The 15,737-nt window shown below is 39.1% G+C and overlaps 1 protein-coding gene across 5 annotated transcripts in view; it reads right to left on the reverse strand.

Moving 5' to 3' along the window:
* The window catches only part of BEND7 (BEN domain containing 7), a 47,647-nt gene that overhangs the window by 22,643 nt on the left and 9,267 nt on the right, over positions 1–15,737 (reverse strand). For all 5 annotated transcript variants that reach the window (XM_076355449.1, XM_076355535.1, XM_076355361.1 and 2 more), the window contains 3 exons: positions 11,158–11,457; positions 4,952–5,074; positions 2,260–2,525 (listed from right to left, as the gene is read on the reverse strand). In XM_076355449.1, the coding sequence (XP_076211564.1) occupies positions 2,260–2,525; positions 4,952–5,074; positions 11,158–11,457 (689 nt within the window). The remainder of the gene's footprint in view (positions 1–2,259; positions 2,526–4,951; positions 5,075–11,157; positions 11,458–15,737) is intronic.

Raw genomic sequence — 15,737 nt, forward strand, 5'->3', positions numbered from 1 at the left:
AGGCAAAACGCTGATTTATTCTTGCTTTCCTTTAGTAGTAAACTATTCTTCAATCAAAGACAATCAGTACCTAATTGAACTTTATGATCACTTTGAATGCAATTTCTCAAAAGGAAAAGCACTTGTTAGTAGATAATGATCATGACATAAGGAACTGGTGGGTAAACTATTCGTGTACAATAAAATAAATAAGACCTGAATGCCAAAGGCTTTTGCTGTGCTAAAATTAACAGGCAGTGAATTAGATTTAATCCTAGACATTTTAGTAGGTTGTACTACGTAGATTAGAAATGATTAGGTTATAAATGAAATATTATAACAGTAAAACAAACACAAGAAAGTTTAACTAAGAGTAACAGATCACTACATTTAAAAAGCAGGTTCTCTGATTCATGGGCCAGATTAAGAGTTGGTCTCACGAAGACTTTTTCCACCTCCATAAGTAGCAGTATTTCACCTCAGCAAATCTGAACTCATTGCACTGGTTTCGGTAGCCCCAATTTTATACACATTAAACTGAGATTTTTCTTAAAGTTCAATCAATGTTGGCAAAATAACAGCAGTCCTGGCGTATGACACAGCACACACTACAGACAACCTGTGCGATATTCTCAAAGGAACATTTATTTATGGTGCTGCGTAAAATGTCTTTCAGTTTTTTCAGGCACTCAGATATGCTGGTCATAAGCACACTAGAGATGCTTATGAATAAATAGAAAAAGATAATACCGCCATTCATTCTGAAAGAAGTGACTTTCTTTAGCCTTCTCAAAATGTTTCAGATCACATTTTATTTTTGCTGTTAAATATACCTATTTTCAGAACTCAACTGTTTTCTTTCCAAAGACAAAACAAAATCAATTTGTTTGTCTCGGGGTTCTGGCTCTGTAAATTTAGTCAAACAACTACTGTGGCAAGCAGGGTCCAAAGCACAGGAGGGCAGATGAGGACCTGATTTATGAGCCACATGTTTTCTCTTCTTTTTTTTCTTAGGTCAAATTGGCACCTACAAAGAATTGTGTCCAGTGATGGAACACATTCATAAAGCCAAATTAAATTCCATCGCAAGTACAAAACTGTTTTCAAAACCATGTTTCAAGCTGAAGAGAGTGCCACAAGCAAAGAAAATTTATAAGCACAAATTGCGTACTGGAGATAAATTACCAGTCCCTCCCCAAACCATTCCCTCAAACATTATTAAGCATAATACTACAAAAGGAAAACCTCTGAAAAAGCATCAAACTAGTTACTCTGTATCACCACACTGACTCTGTGGCATGAGACTGCAATCTAATTAGTGGTGTGGCTTGCATCTATATAACTGAATTATCATGACTGCTCTTTTATTATTAGTTCCCACTTCCAGAAAGGTAGACTATTATCTGCTGCATTGTTTTAATTTACCCTTATTGATACTGAATTTAATTATGTTTTTTAGCTCATAGTATTTAGGAAATTGGAAACTGCCTGCTCAAAATTAAAAATATATTAGAGAAATTAATGATCAGTTTACTCATCAGTGAACTGGTTCAGACAACATCTATCTGGTCATTAAACAAAGCCAATCAGCCACCAGATACATGAAATTTCTATCAATGTGTACACATTACATGAATCAAGAAAATATGCCTATTGCAATTTTACATGCAAAAAGTACATATTTTTAGAGTGGCAAATTTTGGCCCCTTTAGTCACACTGACATCATCAACAGCGTCAAGGCCCTCATCCAGCAACCACAGCGATGAAGACCAATCCAATTCAGCTAAGACTGAGGTATGAACTTTATAGAGGTGAGGAGTCCCCCGAAGCCAGTGGGACCAGCCAGGCATGAAACACAGCACATAAATACATCTTGGCAGGATAAGGGCATACGTGTGGACTACGTGCGCTCATCAGTAAATGACAGGGTTGTGAACGGTTTATACATGCAGCACTTTTCATGGCCCCTGATCTCACAGTGGCTCTTGGCAACAGGAGAGATGAAGAACAAGTTTCCACTGCAAGCTCAAACAACAGGCAGCCTTCAACTCAAGGGAGAACTACACGCTCAAGAAAGTTCGAAAAAAACCCCAACTCAAAATTTTGTAATCAGCACTCCCCACGTCTAGCCCTACTGTCTCCATTCAACCCTATCCAAGATTTGCTTGTTTATTCTAACAAGAAGAGGGAACACACTCAAGATAACTTGCGTATTGATTCTCCTGAATGAGTTAGTGCTTTAAAATCCTGTGAACCCGCGTATTAAAATATTAACTTACATCTGATGAAGCAGATTCAAGGATAATTCCAAATCCTGAAAGAGGGGTTTCTGGTTTTAAGGGGGATTCAACTGCTTGCAGACTCGATCGTTCCGAGTTTGCTGATAGCTTCTTTTCATTCTCTGCAGCGTTGGGTTTCTTATTCATGGTAATTGGTTCAACAGTTTTGAGGGGCAGTTTTTTCTTTTTATTTCTCTTTCTTGATATTGTTGACTTCTGCGTGCAAATCAGAGGAACAGGAGGCTGCTGTCTGTTTTGAGTCCCAACTGAATGAAAGAAAGTAATGAATTAAATTTATGGAAAAAACCCACATCTATAACCACACAGACGCATCATTAAACTACTGACATACTGAACTTATCTTCTGGATAAGCGGTATGGTTTTCAGGGCTGTTTGTGCATGTGAAATGGTTACATTTTATCACCTTTGCATAATTTTCCAATCTGTACAATGGGGATAATGACACTGAGCTCCACTATGAGGTTTTTCAAGACATACTGATGAATAGTGTTTTAGGAAAATTAGGAATACGTGGTTCTTTTTCCTAGTGACCAGTGGATGGTTAGTGACACGACGGGCTTTAGCAATAATTAATTTGTATACCCGTTTGAATGACTGAGAATCTCTTTGTCTTTGAGCATCTTTTCCTGATAAAGTAAGATAATACAAACGCTAATGCAATTACAGTTATTTTTATGAATGTAGTCACCAAGTTAATTAGCTCAGCAAGAACATTTCAAGTACCATTATGTCAAGAATGAGTGAAAACACTATTCAGTAGTTTAATTTGTGGGAAAAAAGTAACCCGAAGTTGCATCAGTTTGTTTTGCTCATACATAGAAACTGACAGTTCATGTGTTACCTCTGAAATCTAAGAGACCATATTTTATATTTATCAATATTTTGCACTTTCAAGTATCCACAATCATTTGTATAAATTAAGGCACCAATTCTGAACCTGTATCAATGTGAGCGAATCCTCCAGCAGAATGCTATGCAGATACAATTATATGTCTGGATGAATCAGTAAGATCAAGGTCAAAACAAAAAAAGCCAAAAGTGCTACACATGCAGATCAAACTCATTCAAGCTACAAGTGAACTACAAATAGTCCTCATCTACAAAGCTTGAAGAAAAAAAACCCAAACCTCAGAATACTGTTTATTAAAAGATTCTGGGATATTTAATTTCTGGCAAGGATTTACAAGACTGTAATTTGTAGTTTATCATTTAGACAGAAAGGTGTTTGAATGCTAAAAGAAGTTATTACACTTTCACTTACATGTTTGCATTTTAGTTTTTTTTCTTTTAGCAACAAAAATGCCAAATAACTTTTTTTCTCTGCAAAACCATCATTTCATGCCTACCAGAAAATATGAACTATTCCCAGGCCTTTTCAGTAAGACATTCACTAATTAACAAGGTACTTATACTGTAGATACATAATAAATAAGAAATATTCCTGCTGTTGAGGAGCCAGCTCTTCTGGCATAAACCCCAGTTCTGTACCTCTCACCCACAAGCCATTTTTAATCATGCAAGTAATTTCAATGAAATCGGTGCAACTGCGTGAAGAATTCCCTGCCCCAGTGAAGACTGTAAAACCGGGCCTTCATGTGCTTCTTTGTAAATTGATGACTTTTGGAAAAGCATTTTTATGTGTATCAACTGATATTACAAAACCTGTCTGATCCTTCCTGTCGCTCACTCAAGCATTATACACCGCGGAGACAAGGAGTTTAGTCAGCCCCTCGCTCCACCCATATTTCAGTTAATTACTCAACACTCCCTTTTCTTACAGAGGTCTTCTCCAGCTACTCTAAGAGAAAAACCTCCATGGCTCCACTCCCCATCACTCATGATGGATGGGCAACTCAACCGACAAAATCTCCAATGTCTCCAACTCCTCATGAGCATTAACACTGATTTTTAGGAAGCACGGAGGGTGCAGCTTCACAGCAGCCTACGATGACCTACCTAATTCCTAGCTGCCATGGTCTCATTATCTTGCTGGCTCTAGTGCTCTTCTGGCTCTGCACTGTTCTGTTTCAGCTCCTAACCTAGCAGAAAACCAGACTCAACATGTGATTCTTTACCATGTGAAGTTTTCCCCAGTGAACAGATTATTGCTGGTTCAGCCAGCAGAAAGAACTGGTAAACCAGCCTGAAGAAGGGTGGAGGCCACAACATGCAGCGGCTAGCTCAGTTTAGGCTACCACAGAGCTGTAACTTGAAAGATCTTTGAATGAAGTGTTATACAATAACTTTAAGTGGCCTTTCAATTTTTTTTTTCCTCCTAAGATTAGTGAACTGGTAAACAGGTAACAGGAAAAGTAATATTTTGCACCTCTGAATTAATACACCGTGGAAACAAACTGGGGGTGGTTATGGCATATTGACCTACCCGCTCAGCTCCCATTACTAGAGTATCTAATCACATTAGATTGTTTTTTAATTTAGCCTTAAAAGATTCCTACAATATAATATCACATGTTACAGGTAAGGATCTGAGAAGCAAAAATTACATTTCCAAGAAGCCTGTGAAAATTTGACTTTGAACGGCATGTCAAGTGAGCAGGAAACAGTCCAGGTTTTCCTGAGTCCCCAGATAGATTTCTGTCTTACTAGACCATTCCTCCTAACAAGAAGATGCTTGTCATGGATATGCATGTATGGCACCGGTCATTGTACCTGCTTGAATCTGCATCAATTTTCGCATGGTCTTGAGCTCTTGAAGAATAGCCTGTAGGGTTGACTGGCAGTTACACGTACAGCAGTTTGGTCCAACTGATGAATTCACCATGGGGATTTCTCCTGAAAGAGAGAGCAACAAAATGGGGGAGAGACGATGTAACCCCCACAAAAACACCTAAACAACAACTGCCAGCAGGTGTTTGAAACTATTATCAATATACCTGATCGTGAAATCAGATCCAAAGCATGAAAGCAAATAATTTTCAACATGGTCCCTTTCAAGAGGAAGGGGCCACTAGGTTTTATCCAATTAGTGGTATGTGCAATTATGTACAGTAGGGGATGCAATGTTACATGGGCTGGAGAAGACTGCTCAGAGCGTGAATACAGTGCACTCTTCACAGCAGAGCTCTATTGTCAGGCTAGTTCATCCTGAATAACAATAGCACCAAACCTCATTATAAACACACTCACTTTATCACACACACAAAAAAAAGCCCATCTCCTGGAACAGTCTTACAAAGAATGAAGACAGTCTGTGTAATAAATGTTTATACTGCACATTAAATGAGGGCCTAAGAATTTTTAAACTGCTTGAACGTTACATGTGATTCTTTACCATGTGAAGAACTGAGAATGAAAATAAAATCCCCTATTTGGAGAAAAAAAAAACGAAACAGGATGGAAAAGAACCACCAGCAAGGAAAGCTTTCAAATCTGCTCTTCTGTTTGCTAGGGTGGGGTTGTTTTCTATGGCATGTTTTCCAGCACTGTGACCGACAAGATGGGCTTTCCATAGTTTCCCTTTGAAAATTAATATAGTAGTTCAACAGATTCTTCTTTTCTAGTAATTCTTACTAGTGTTTAACTGAATTTACACACTTCTAGTTCTAGCCCTTAGCAGTGCTTTTATTACTGCCTTGCTTTCCAGAAGTTTTGCATTGTAGGTCCAAAATTATGACAGGCTGTAACGGTTCAGAGATTTCAAGCTTTACCTGAATAGTTGTATCCTGCGCTTTAGTTTAAAATGCTTTAACGCTACAAATAAAAAATTCAAAATTCAACAAAACACCTAGCAGTATCTGCTTGAAACTGAGGCCAGATGGGATGTGCCTCCCTTCATTTCAAAATGTGCTTACAGTCATTTAAATTGATGGCTATTTTACTGCTCATCAAAGCATGCAAGAGGAGGGATGATTATTTTATGAAGATAGGTACAAATGGATCTAACAAAAATCATCTCGCTTGGTGTCACATGTGGTGGACTTCAGAGACTGTATTTCCCTTTTTCTTCCATAGCCTGACAGTTATCAGGTGCCCTTTAATCATTACCTAGCTAAAGTGAACATCAGCAACTCATTTAATCTTCGCTCATAAATCCTCCCATTTTTCATTATTACTTTTGCTTTCCTCTGAAGCCAAACCAGTTTATTAATACCTTTCTAGGTTTGGTTTGTGTTCTTTCATCAGAGCTCACCTGATGTCAGACCCACACAGATCCCCTGACTTCAATCCTCATTTGCAATGGCTGAAAATCTGGCCAGTGCTACATCACTCCCACCCTTTCCTAGTTCTTCCAATGTGTCCCTCCATCCTCAAATCTCCCTTCCCAGGTACTTGTTCTCTACCTCCTTCCATTGAGTCCTTCAGCTCTGATGTAACATCTATCAGACTTGATCAAACTGGTGGTCGTTCTCCCAACAGTGAGTTACTTCTGAAACTAAACTGATGTGTCGCTTAAAGATTGCTGACATCTTCTGGGTGTCGCTCTCCTCCTTTCCTCAGATATTTAGACTGTCCACACTACTGCAATTACAAATTTTGGTATTTTAAAATATCATCCATGGACAGAAGCTGTTAATACTGCATTAAGATAAATGGAGTAATTTAAGAACCTCTTCAAATCTAACAAATATGAATGCGATAGTTCCACTGGCTTCTTCAGCTGTAACTACAACAACTTTTTAAAAGTAAAAAGTGATCTGAAAACCAGGCTGAGTGTCTCAAATTAAAACAAAACCCAGGTTACTGACTCAGCAGGACTCTGCCTAGTTTGATCTCACCCTTCCTTTGTACACTGTCTATTCAGACTGAAAAGTTCCTTGGGGCATGGATGGGATTTTATCTTTTCAACTGTCCATAAAGTGTTTAGCCTATGCTACAGGTACAGAGGGGAAAAAAAAAAAAGTGTTATCTTTAGCTTTGCAGCAGATTATTCAGAATCCCTCAACTTGGTTCCACCAACACCTTTTAACTATTTGTTAAAGGTAGACTTTTAAGTAGATGAGGTTCAAGGCTACTTATAATTTAATAGCATCAGCATAACTCCGTACCTTTTGGTAAGACAAGCAGGTACCCCAGAAATGGAGTCCCAGGAAATTAGGAGAGTTTTATTAATAAAAGACAAATACATAGTAAGAATGCGCTTCCTCCAGTGCTTTCTCAGTTGTTTTAGACTAATAAGGTCCTTGGGAAAAGGCATATCCTCTCTCTTGATCAGAATCCAATATTCTAGTGGGCATCTGGAAATAGTATCTGAAGGACTACAGTGGGAGACAGGGCTGGTGGCTTTTGTTTCCTTCTTAACAAAGACTCTACCTCGTGGTGAATTGCATGTGAAAACTTGGACAAATTGTATCAGTAAATACCTGTACATCTTTCCTGTTGCAATAGAACATGTTCCTAATGAAAGCACGCAGGCTCCTGATGGAAAACCAAACCTCATTTTCCCATTGAGGCATGGGGGATTTACATTATAATCCCCATTAGCATTGATAGAAATTACCCATGTAAATCTACCGTAGGTACTGGAAATGGGAAAAGAGACCACCAATATTTCAAATCAAAGCAGGGTTCTACTGACTTCATACATATTCATGAAGGTTTTTTATTTTCTTTCTATACCCCTCCTCTGATCAGTTACTGTGTTTTAAGAAATATCTTGTAGAGTGTTCTCAGTCATTGTTCCAAGCACTATCTTTATCATTTTTAGAGGACAAAAGCAACCCTTTTCAACTTGTTATAAATCAATTTTTAATTTTAAAAGGAGAACAGACTTTTTATTTTTATGAAGGAGTCTTTAAAGAGCCATCTCCCTCTCTTTTGGAAGCTAGCCAGCAGGCAAATTTGATACCAGCTTGTATGATTGAGAGAAGGACATAAATACATTAGTTGCTTCCCCCGTGTGAGCAGCAAGTAGCCCAGGACAGTGGTTCTCGCAGCTGGATCTGCTGAGAGTGAATTCACTTGGTGTAACATTGCTACTGCAAGTTTATATTTGAAAAGCATGCAAGTGCAGTCTACTGAAAACGATCTTGACATAACCGAAAAGCAATTCAGCTGCTGCATCACCGCTGGATTTGCTACACAACACAAGAAATGAAACTAAAATGTTTTAGACAGACTGTATGAGTTTGTTGTCTCTAGTAGGGCAGACATGCTACTCACTGTTTGCAGCCCCAAGAGGCTTCCACTAAATGCAGTGGGTCAGACGTCTACCTAACATCCTGACTTGTGGAACTGTCACCTTAAATCCAGTTTGGAATAAATCACTTTATTAAGTGATTTATTCCAAATTTATTGGAATAAATAAAGTTAAATAAATAGCTTACAATAAAGTTAAATAACTTATAATAAAGTTATAATAAATAACTTTATTCCAAGTTATTTATTATAAATCACTTTTTTTCACGCTTTTCAAGTGTGTTCCTACTCTTCCCTCTGTTGCAGCAATGCCTAGGCTCCCCTCATTCCTTCTTTTCTCTCTTCATCTATTTTTGCCAATACCTTTTTCATGACTGGTTTCTATACCAGCACCTATTAAACATCCATTCCAGCCTTTCCTTGAACCACCTTTACCATGCGAGTAGATAACTATGCTAGTTAGACGGGCTTAGATCCCTATTACATTCAAATTTGAGTAATTCACACAGCCTACAACATATATTTTGGCTTCCTCTACAGTATGTATCCAATGGACAGAAACCGTTTCTGGACTCAGACTGCCTGCTATAGATGCCTGGACGTCTCCCCAGTGACGACCTAGGCCTGACAGCCCCAGGTAATAAGCTTATGTCCTACCTGAACAGTTTTGCTCAGATGAGTTTAAACACCATGGTAAGTACCAAGGTGCAGTATCTCCTTTGATATTTGATTGCATTTCTACACCCAGCTTTTAAGGACTTTGTCCATCCTCTGAATAACATCTAAATTATTGAGTTAGACACTCAGGCTCCCAGTGCAAGGGATGGAGGGAATTGGGCACATCAGAACAGCTGCCCTGAAGAGCTGTGTGCTGGGTGAGGAGCAGTTTCAGAGCTTGCTCACAGCCCAGAAACGCATCAAAAGTTTTCCTTTTCTAGAGACCAGGCTTCAGAGCCAAAGCAGCAAAACTGTCCGGCGGGATCACAACACCCCACTGGAGGCAGACACCTAAAATCTTGCTCTGAAAGAGCTACACATATCATCTTTTCAAAGGTGGCCAGAGGAGAGGGCCCACACCCATCTTTATGTAATAACCTAAAAGATTGCATTCCTTTCCGCAGCAGGACAGTTGCAGAGGGAGGGGTGGAAGGTGCCTCGTGGTACACTCCCCCAGGAGCTGGGAGCTTGGACATTCTTCCTGACCAGCCCAGAGGTCGCTCAGCCCAACCCTTCTACTGCCTCACAGACCATTCTAACCTATAGGAGATCATAAATCAGCCAAACTCTTCCTCCTCGTATGAAAAATTAAAAAGCTGACATTTTCTTGCATATGGGGCCAAATCCTGTCAACACGTTTTAGCTTACATGCTGACTCAGGACCCTGAGGGGATAGAGGTGCTGCTCCACCTACTTTCTGGATCCGGGAACTAGGCACCTAAGCTGTGCAGGCTTGGGCACTTCTGTGCATGCAGAGAACTGTCCCTGCCAGTGCCTAGGGACTCTCAGGGCAAAGAAGGAGATGTGTGATGAATTTCGGGTCCTCCCACGTTTAGAAGGTTGTTATGGTGGGATTTTGAAAGCGCAGTTTTAGACTTGGATGCTAAATCCCATCAAGTGTTTTCCCCTCTCCCCTGGATCTGCACCTTTAAAAAAACCACAACTATTTTTTTGTATTATAAAATAAATAAAACTAGTATGACTTACTGTAATATCTTTCTCCAGGTCAACTGGTACCTCTGTGTGAATCATTGTCTCTACAGAGAAACAGTCAATCTGGTGAAACTTAGGGCTGTATGTTTTTTAGTGCAGTGACAGTAATTCCTAAAGGACAGTACTGAGAATAATAATAGTATTTTTCTTTTTAACTGTTACAAGCAATGAGAACTTGTATGCCTTTAGAGAAGGATACACAGCAAATGCTTCTATTGGGAAGTATGAATACCTTCAGAATCAACTGGAAATTGATAATGTTTTCAGATGCAATCTCACAATTTTTTATTTTCCAGAATTTAGATGAGTTACCCCTTTAATATAATCCTCCCCCTCTAAATGTAGGGTTGAATATCAGGAGAAAAACTTTCTGAATTGAATTGAGATCGTTAAAGACGACCTTCAGGAATCTGGCAGGAAAACCTCCATTCTCGGACTTAAAACAACAAGAGAAAAGCATTTTAAGGGCACACTGCCATCTACTTTAGGGCAGAATTCTCTGCCAGTGCAAGATGGACCACGCTCTAGTACATGCTGTTCATAGGTAGGCTCCATCATCTCTTTTATCCAATGGTCCCATCAGAATAAAAGCCTAAGGCTGTGATGGGATTTTGTACCTGAAGTTCAGCAGCCAGTTACAAGGCTGATGCCATCCCCTTATGGAAGTCAGTAGAATCCTGCTCCGCAAGTGGTGTCACAACAGTGCTACATTACTCATTGCAAAAAGGAGTGGTAGAGGTTGACATTTAATTAGCTATGCATTTAATAACAAGGGCAAAAGCTGTTTTAATAAGTACCGTATAGAAATTAAGCCTGTAACAGCATTGAGTAATTCTGTCCTACCACCAGGAATCCATTTTAAAAGCTAAGACAGATGGTAGCAGAATGCTACCGTGCCCACTTTCGTACCTTTTCAAAGTGATAACTACGTGCTCATTTTGTAGACTCTGAACTATAACTGATTTCAGTGCAGCAGTACAATAAATCACGAAAACAAAGGCAGAAATTTAGTACAGTACAAGGAGAGAGAAAAAAAAAGTACTATTCTCAGTATCTAATGCAGATCATACCATTGGATGCCACAGTTCGCGTTTGATTTTGGAACGTTTTGGATCGAGTTCCGTATTGCCCTGAAAAATGGCTAGCTTGGGGTGATAACTCATTCCATGCACCGCTCTGTGAAGGATGAAGGCTCGCCTGGGACTCTGCAGGGGGATTCAGGCGCTGGGCCCAGGCTAAGTCTAAATCTTGGGGCTCCTCCTTCAGTTTTTCTCCTTCTTTGCCAACTCGTTGATAGATTCTTCCAGTGCTGTCATTCAGTAATCTTCTCATCCCTGTAATTTGTTTTTTAATTTCCCGGCTTTCATCTCCTAATGAAAACAGAGCCACAGTTATCACTGTAAATTAGCAAAAACGGTAATGGGTAGAGATTAGTGATTTCAGATGCCAATAAGAGTTGGAGTACAAAAATAAATAAATAAAAGATGAGAAAGAAAAGAGATGGTTGAGCGGTTGTTGGTATGTACCAGGCTATGCTTTAACGCAGCGATAGTTGACATCTCTCATGGTTGAAAGACCTGCTGAACTTGGCTTTCTTGATGCCGTTTCTAAAGCTTTGATGAGTAAGATTATTTTTCTCCAAAAGGAAATAATAATAGCTACAGCAGTTTCAAATAAACTATCCTTTTAAGAGACTGATCCTATTCAGGCGTTGACATCAATGGATATTTTCCCCAAGTAAAGCCTAAAGGATCAGACCCTTTATATATCAGTTTGCTATATGCTGAAGGTTAGAACCTACAAAGAAAAAATAAACCACACAAAGCACCACACCACACACACACAGAGCAACGCTGCATCTATTGATTTTAATGAACAGGATCAGTTCCTTAGTCCACAGAATTTAGTAATACTGGATTATACAGGAATAAATTAAAAAGCAGCTAATACGTGTGTAACTGTATATAGCCTAACTGCTGGATGTCTTAAAAATGTAGATTATGAAAACAAAATGAAAAGATATACAAGAAAAGTGTGACTGTTCCAAATGAATTCAAGGCATTTAAATAATAACAATTACATACTTTAATACTCCTGGCACCACTTAAGTATTAATTTTACGTATGAAACTGCTGATTGCACAATGAATATATGTGTTTTGGGCAGATAGTAGCTATTTTGCTCGTTAAAGCATACATTACATTTCACTAGTAATAAGGAAGTGTTCACAGCCCCTTCTGAAATAAGAAGCTTGTATTTTTTTACTGGTAATAGAAAAATCAAACATCCTAAGCAAATGGAATAACGAAGATCAAGAAATTGATGAATCAACCTTCCTTTAGTATATTTCATACAGTAATACTTGTTATCCTCTATTCAATTTACATTTGCGCTCCCCAAAATAAACCTATTTTTGGCAAAGCGATAATGCAAAGGAAACTTCAGAAGAAAAAAAAAACCAACCCTCCAAAAACCAAGACGCAATGTGCATCGTCTCTCGTTCAACAAGGTATTTGAAAGTGTGCAAAGGCCAGGCATGTGAACAATTTTATCAACTCAAAAGCACTATTCAGTTGCCTAAACTTAAGTGCACGCTTAGATAGCTGGCTAAACCAGACAGCTAAGAGAGCAGCAACCCCCTCCACAACACAGGTCAAGCTCAACGTGGCTGAGACACGCTGCAAGCCCGGTGTACCCAGGGACGCGCAGTACCCGAAAGAGAGAGTTTTTGCTCCAGAAGGTGAATACACAGAAGAGGAGACGAGCTGTACGATCTGCTCCAGCCTCTGCTGAATCAGAGCATCTCCCGCTTGACCTGGCGCACCAGTTTCCTGGGCCAGTGCCAGCTGGCTCCAGCCCACCCCGATCCAGCAAGGAGAGTGGGCGGTTTGCAAGAAAGCTCCTAGTCCAAACTTAGAAAAATATTTGTCAACCCCGTACAGCGATACTCTAGCACCATTTCCACTCCAGCTAAAGCTGTGAGAAAAGCCCTTTGCAAAGAAGTTTTGCTTTGTGTTTACTTTGTTGGTTTGCCTGTGGATTTACGCGTGTGGGTGTGATTTAATTAACAAATCACAGCACCAATTCCTTTAAAATCACTCTTTTTGGCCCCAACCCAACCAGGGGTTGACTGTTTGCGGTTCCCAACCTCGAGAGGTTGCAGAGTACCACCGGGCTCCAATTATCGAGATACTCAGACCCGCACACGGAAGACTGCCTTTCTCCTGTATGTGGCTGTATCTGCCTATATCCAAGCTCCAAATGCTCCCACGACACCGGAGCATGAAGCAATCCCTTACCGTCATACCATTTAGCAGTAAACCAGGCTCTCAGAGTTTTATGTTGGCAATTTGGATTTGTATTCAGTACCAAAACGTATCTGAATATCAAAAAAAAGCTTCCCACCCACCTCCTCCTGTCGGGTGTAGTGACTGCATGCTTGTCGGGCGACACACTGTTGGAAAGATTAAATTTCCCTTACCCAATTACATAAAATATTAATGTTAATTGAGCTTATTCAGCATTGATTCTGGCCCCTTGTTCCTTCATATAGAGGCCTTCCTATACAGTGACATAAGCATACTTACTTCCAAACAGAAAAAAACCCTATATTTATGTTACAGCAAACCCTATGCTGTAACATCCTACGTAAGCATGTCTTTGCGTTTAGGTAGCCCCCTACTTAAAACTGGGAGATTCCCCCTTTGTGATTCGTTGGGGTTTTTTTTTGGTTTTAGGGGGTTTTTTTATTTGTTTTTTTGGTTGGTGGTGGTTTTTGTTTGTTTCTTTTTGTTGTTGTGGGTTTTTTTTTCCCAAAATATGTCTTCTGTTTTGTAAGGAAGGGCATTAAAAACATACAGGCTATAAGCTTGACTTAGTCTTAAGTGCAAGTTTACACCCCCCCTCTCCCAATTATGACTTTTTACAGCTTTTAATTGTAACTGGCCAGTGACAGCAGCATCCTTCCTGACACGAGCAGAGAGTAGCTGATGTTACACCGTCCGAATCTGCAGGCAGGTGCGGGAACAGTAACAGATTTAACTTCTCGCTCCCTGGTTATCTCATTTGGCTATTAGCTCTAGAGCCCAACGATAGCGTTTTGTTATTGGCTATTCCACTGCTGATGATTTTCACAGATAACCATGTAATTTAAAAGGAAGATGGGGCACAGAGAGAAAACCAAACAGCTCAAGTTACTATGTCCTACGGAAGAGCCAGCCTTCCTTTTTAAATGTTGAATGGGATAATCAAGCACCAAAAAAATAGTTTATTACATAAAAATCTGTATTACCTATCTGTGAAAAGCCTCCTGAGATAGGTGTTGAGGCCTGAGAGAAGCGGTGCATATTTCAGTCCCTGTACCCCTGTACCCATACCAGGAGTTCCCACCTCTCCCGAGGAGATGGGGATGCCCCCGACTGGCAGGCTACAGGTTTTGCCATTTGGATTCCCCTTGCAACCGCTTTGGTTTTAGCTGAAATCAACTAATTTACTTGCAAAACTCTAAAATACTTACAAAACACTACTCAAAATAGATAAGTATGGCAAATTACAGCCCTATTTAGGAACTTATATGTAAAGATGATAATAGTCCTAACAAAAACGTATTAACAATTTTTTAAAATTACTATGATAGTTGTTTCTATGATGGTCCCTTATATACAACCTATTTTTTCCACATGGCCTGACTGTAATCTTATAAAACAAAACAAAAAAAAAAGGCAAAACAAAGCCCTTTCATAAATACTACATCAAATATTCATAAAAAGTAATTTCCCCAAAATTAATTTCAATCTCTTTCTCTACTGAAAGTGTGCACAGTACAAAAACTTCCTGCTTTGAAACTTGTAAAAATGTTAAAAATTACAAATGCACAAATGTAAACCAGAACTGTCCTAGGATGAAGCAGCATCCGCATGCTAAGTGGGCACCTGTCTGAAGCAACAGACCTGTAAACAACTCCAGTTAACAAAATATTATCGATAATTCATTAATTCCATTCTTCGTCCCTATATGCCTATCTTTTCACTATTATGCTTATTAAACTTAATATAAATATAGCACACTGTCTACAAACAAGTTGTTATACTTTTCTGAATAATTTGTCAAATATTATCATAGTGCTACAAAGAACGATAAAATGATATGCAATCATACCCATATTAAAATATTAATTTTCTTCCAGTATTAGAGAAGAAGTAACCACATCTGTAATTAATGTTTGTCTTTTAAAGTATGACATTTTACTACAGTTTGATTTTCTATGAATTAGTGTCTAATTTTATGTTGTGTTGTGTTTTGGCAGATGAAACTCCTACAGAAACCTTTCCTTTCTTGGCTATACAAATAGGGCTTTTCCCCCCAATCACCCTGCCTGCTGAAGGTACTTTGTATCTCACAGATTTCCACCTTTATGTCAAACTAGACTGAAATTAGTGGATGAGTTCGAAGCTATCGGGAGGGTAGGAACGGCAGCGATAGACAGCTAGACAAGCACATGTGAGCTGACAACATTAGCCTGGTTTGTGAGGAAACAAGTCTTCAGAGATGAGAAAAAGTGGTAGTCAATGCATACGGCTTGAAAGCTCAATAAAAAATAATAAATAATTGCAACGGGTCATATAATCAAACATATTAAACGCCAGTTTAT

This window comes from Aptenodytes patagonicus, chromosome 1, assembly GCF_965638725.1.
Source record: "Aptenodytes patagonicus chromosome 1, bAptPat1.pri.cur, whole genome shotgun sequence".
NCBI lineage: Eukaryota > Metazoa > Chordata > Aves > Sphenisciformes > Spheniscidae > Aptenodytes > Aptenodytes patagonicus.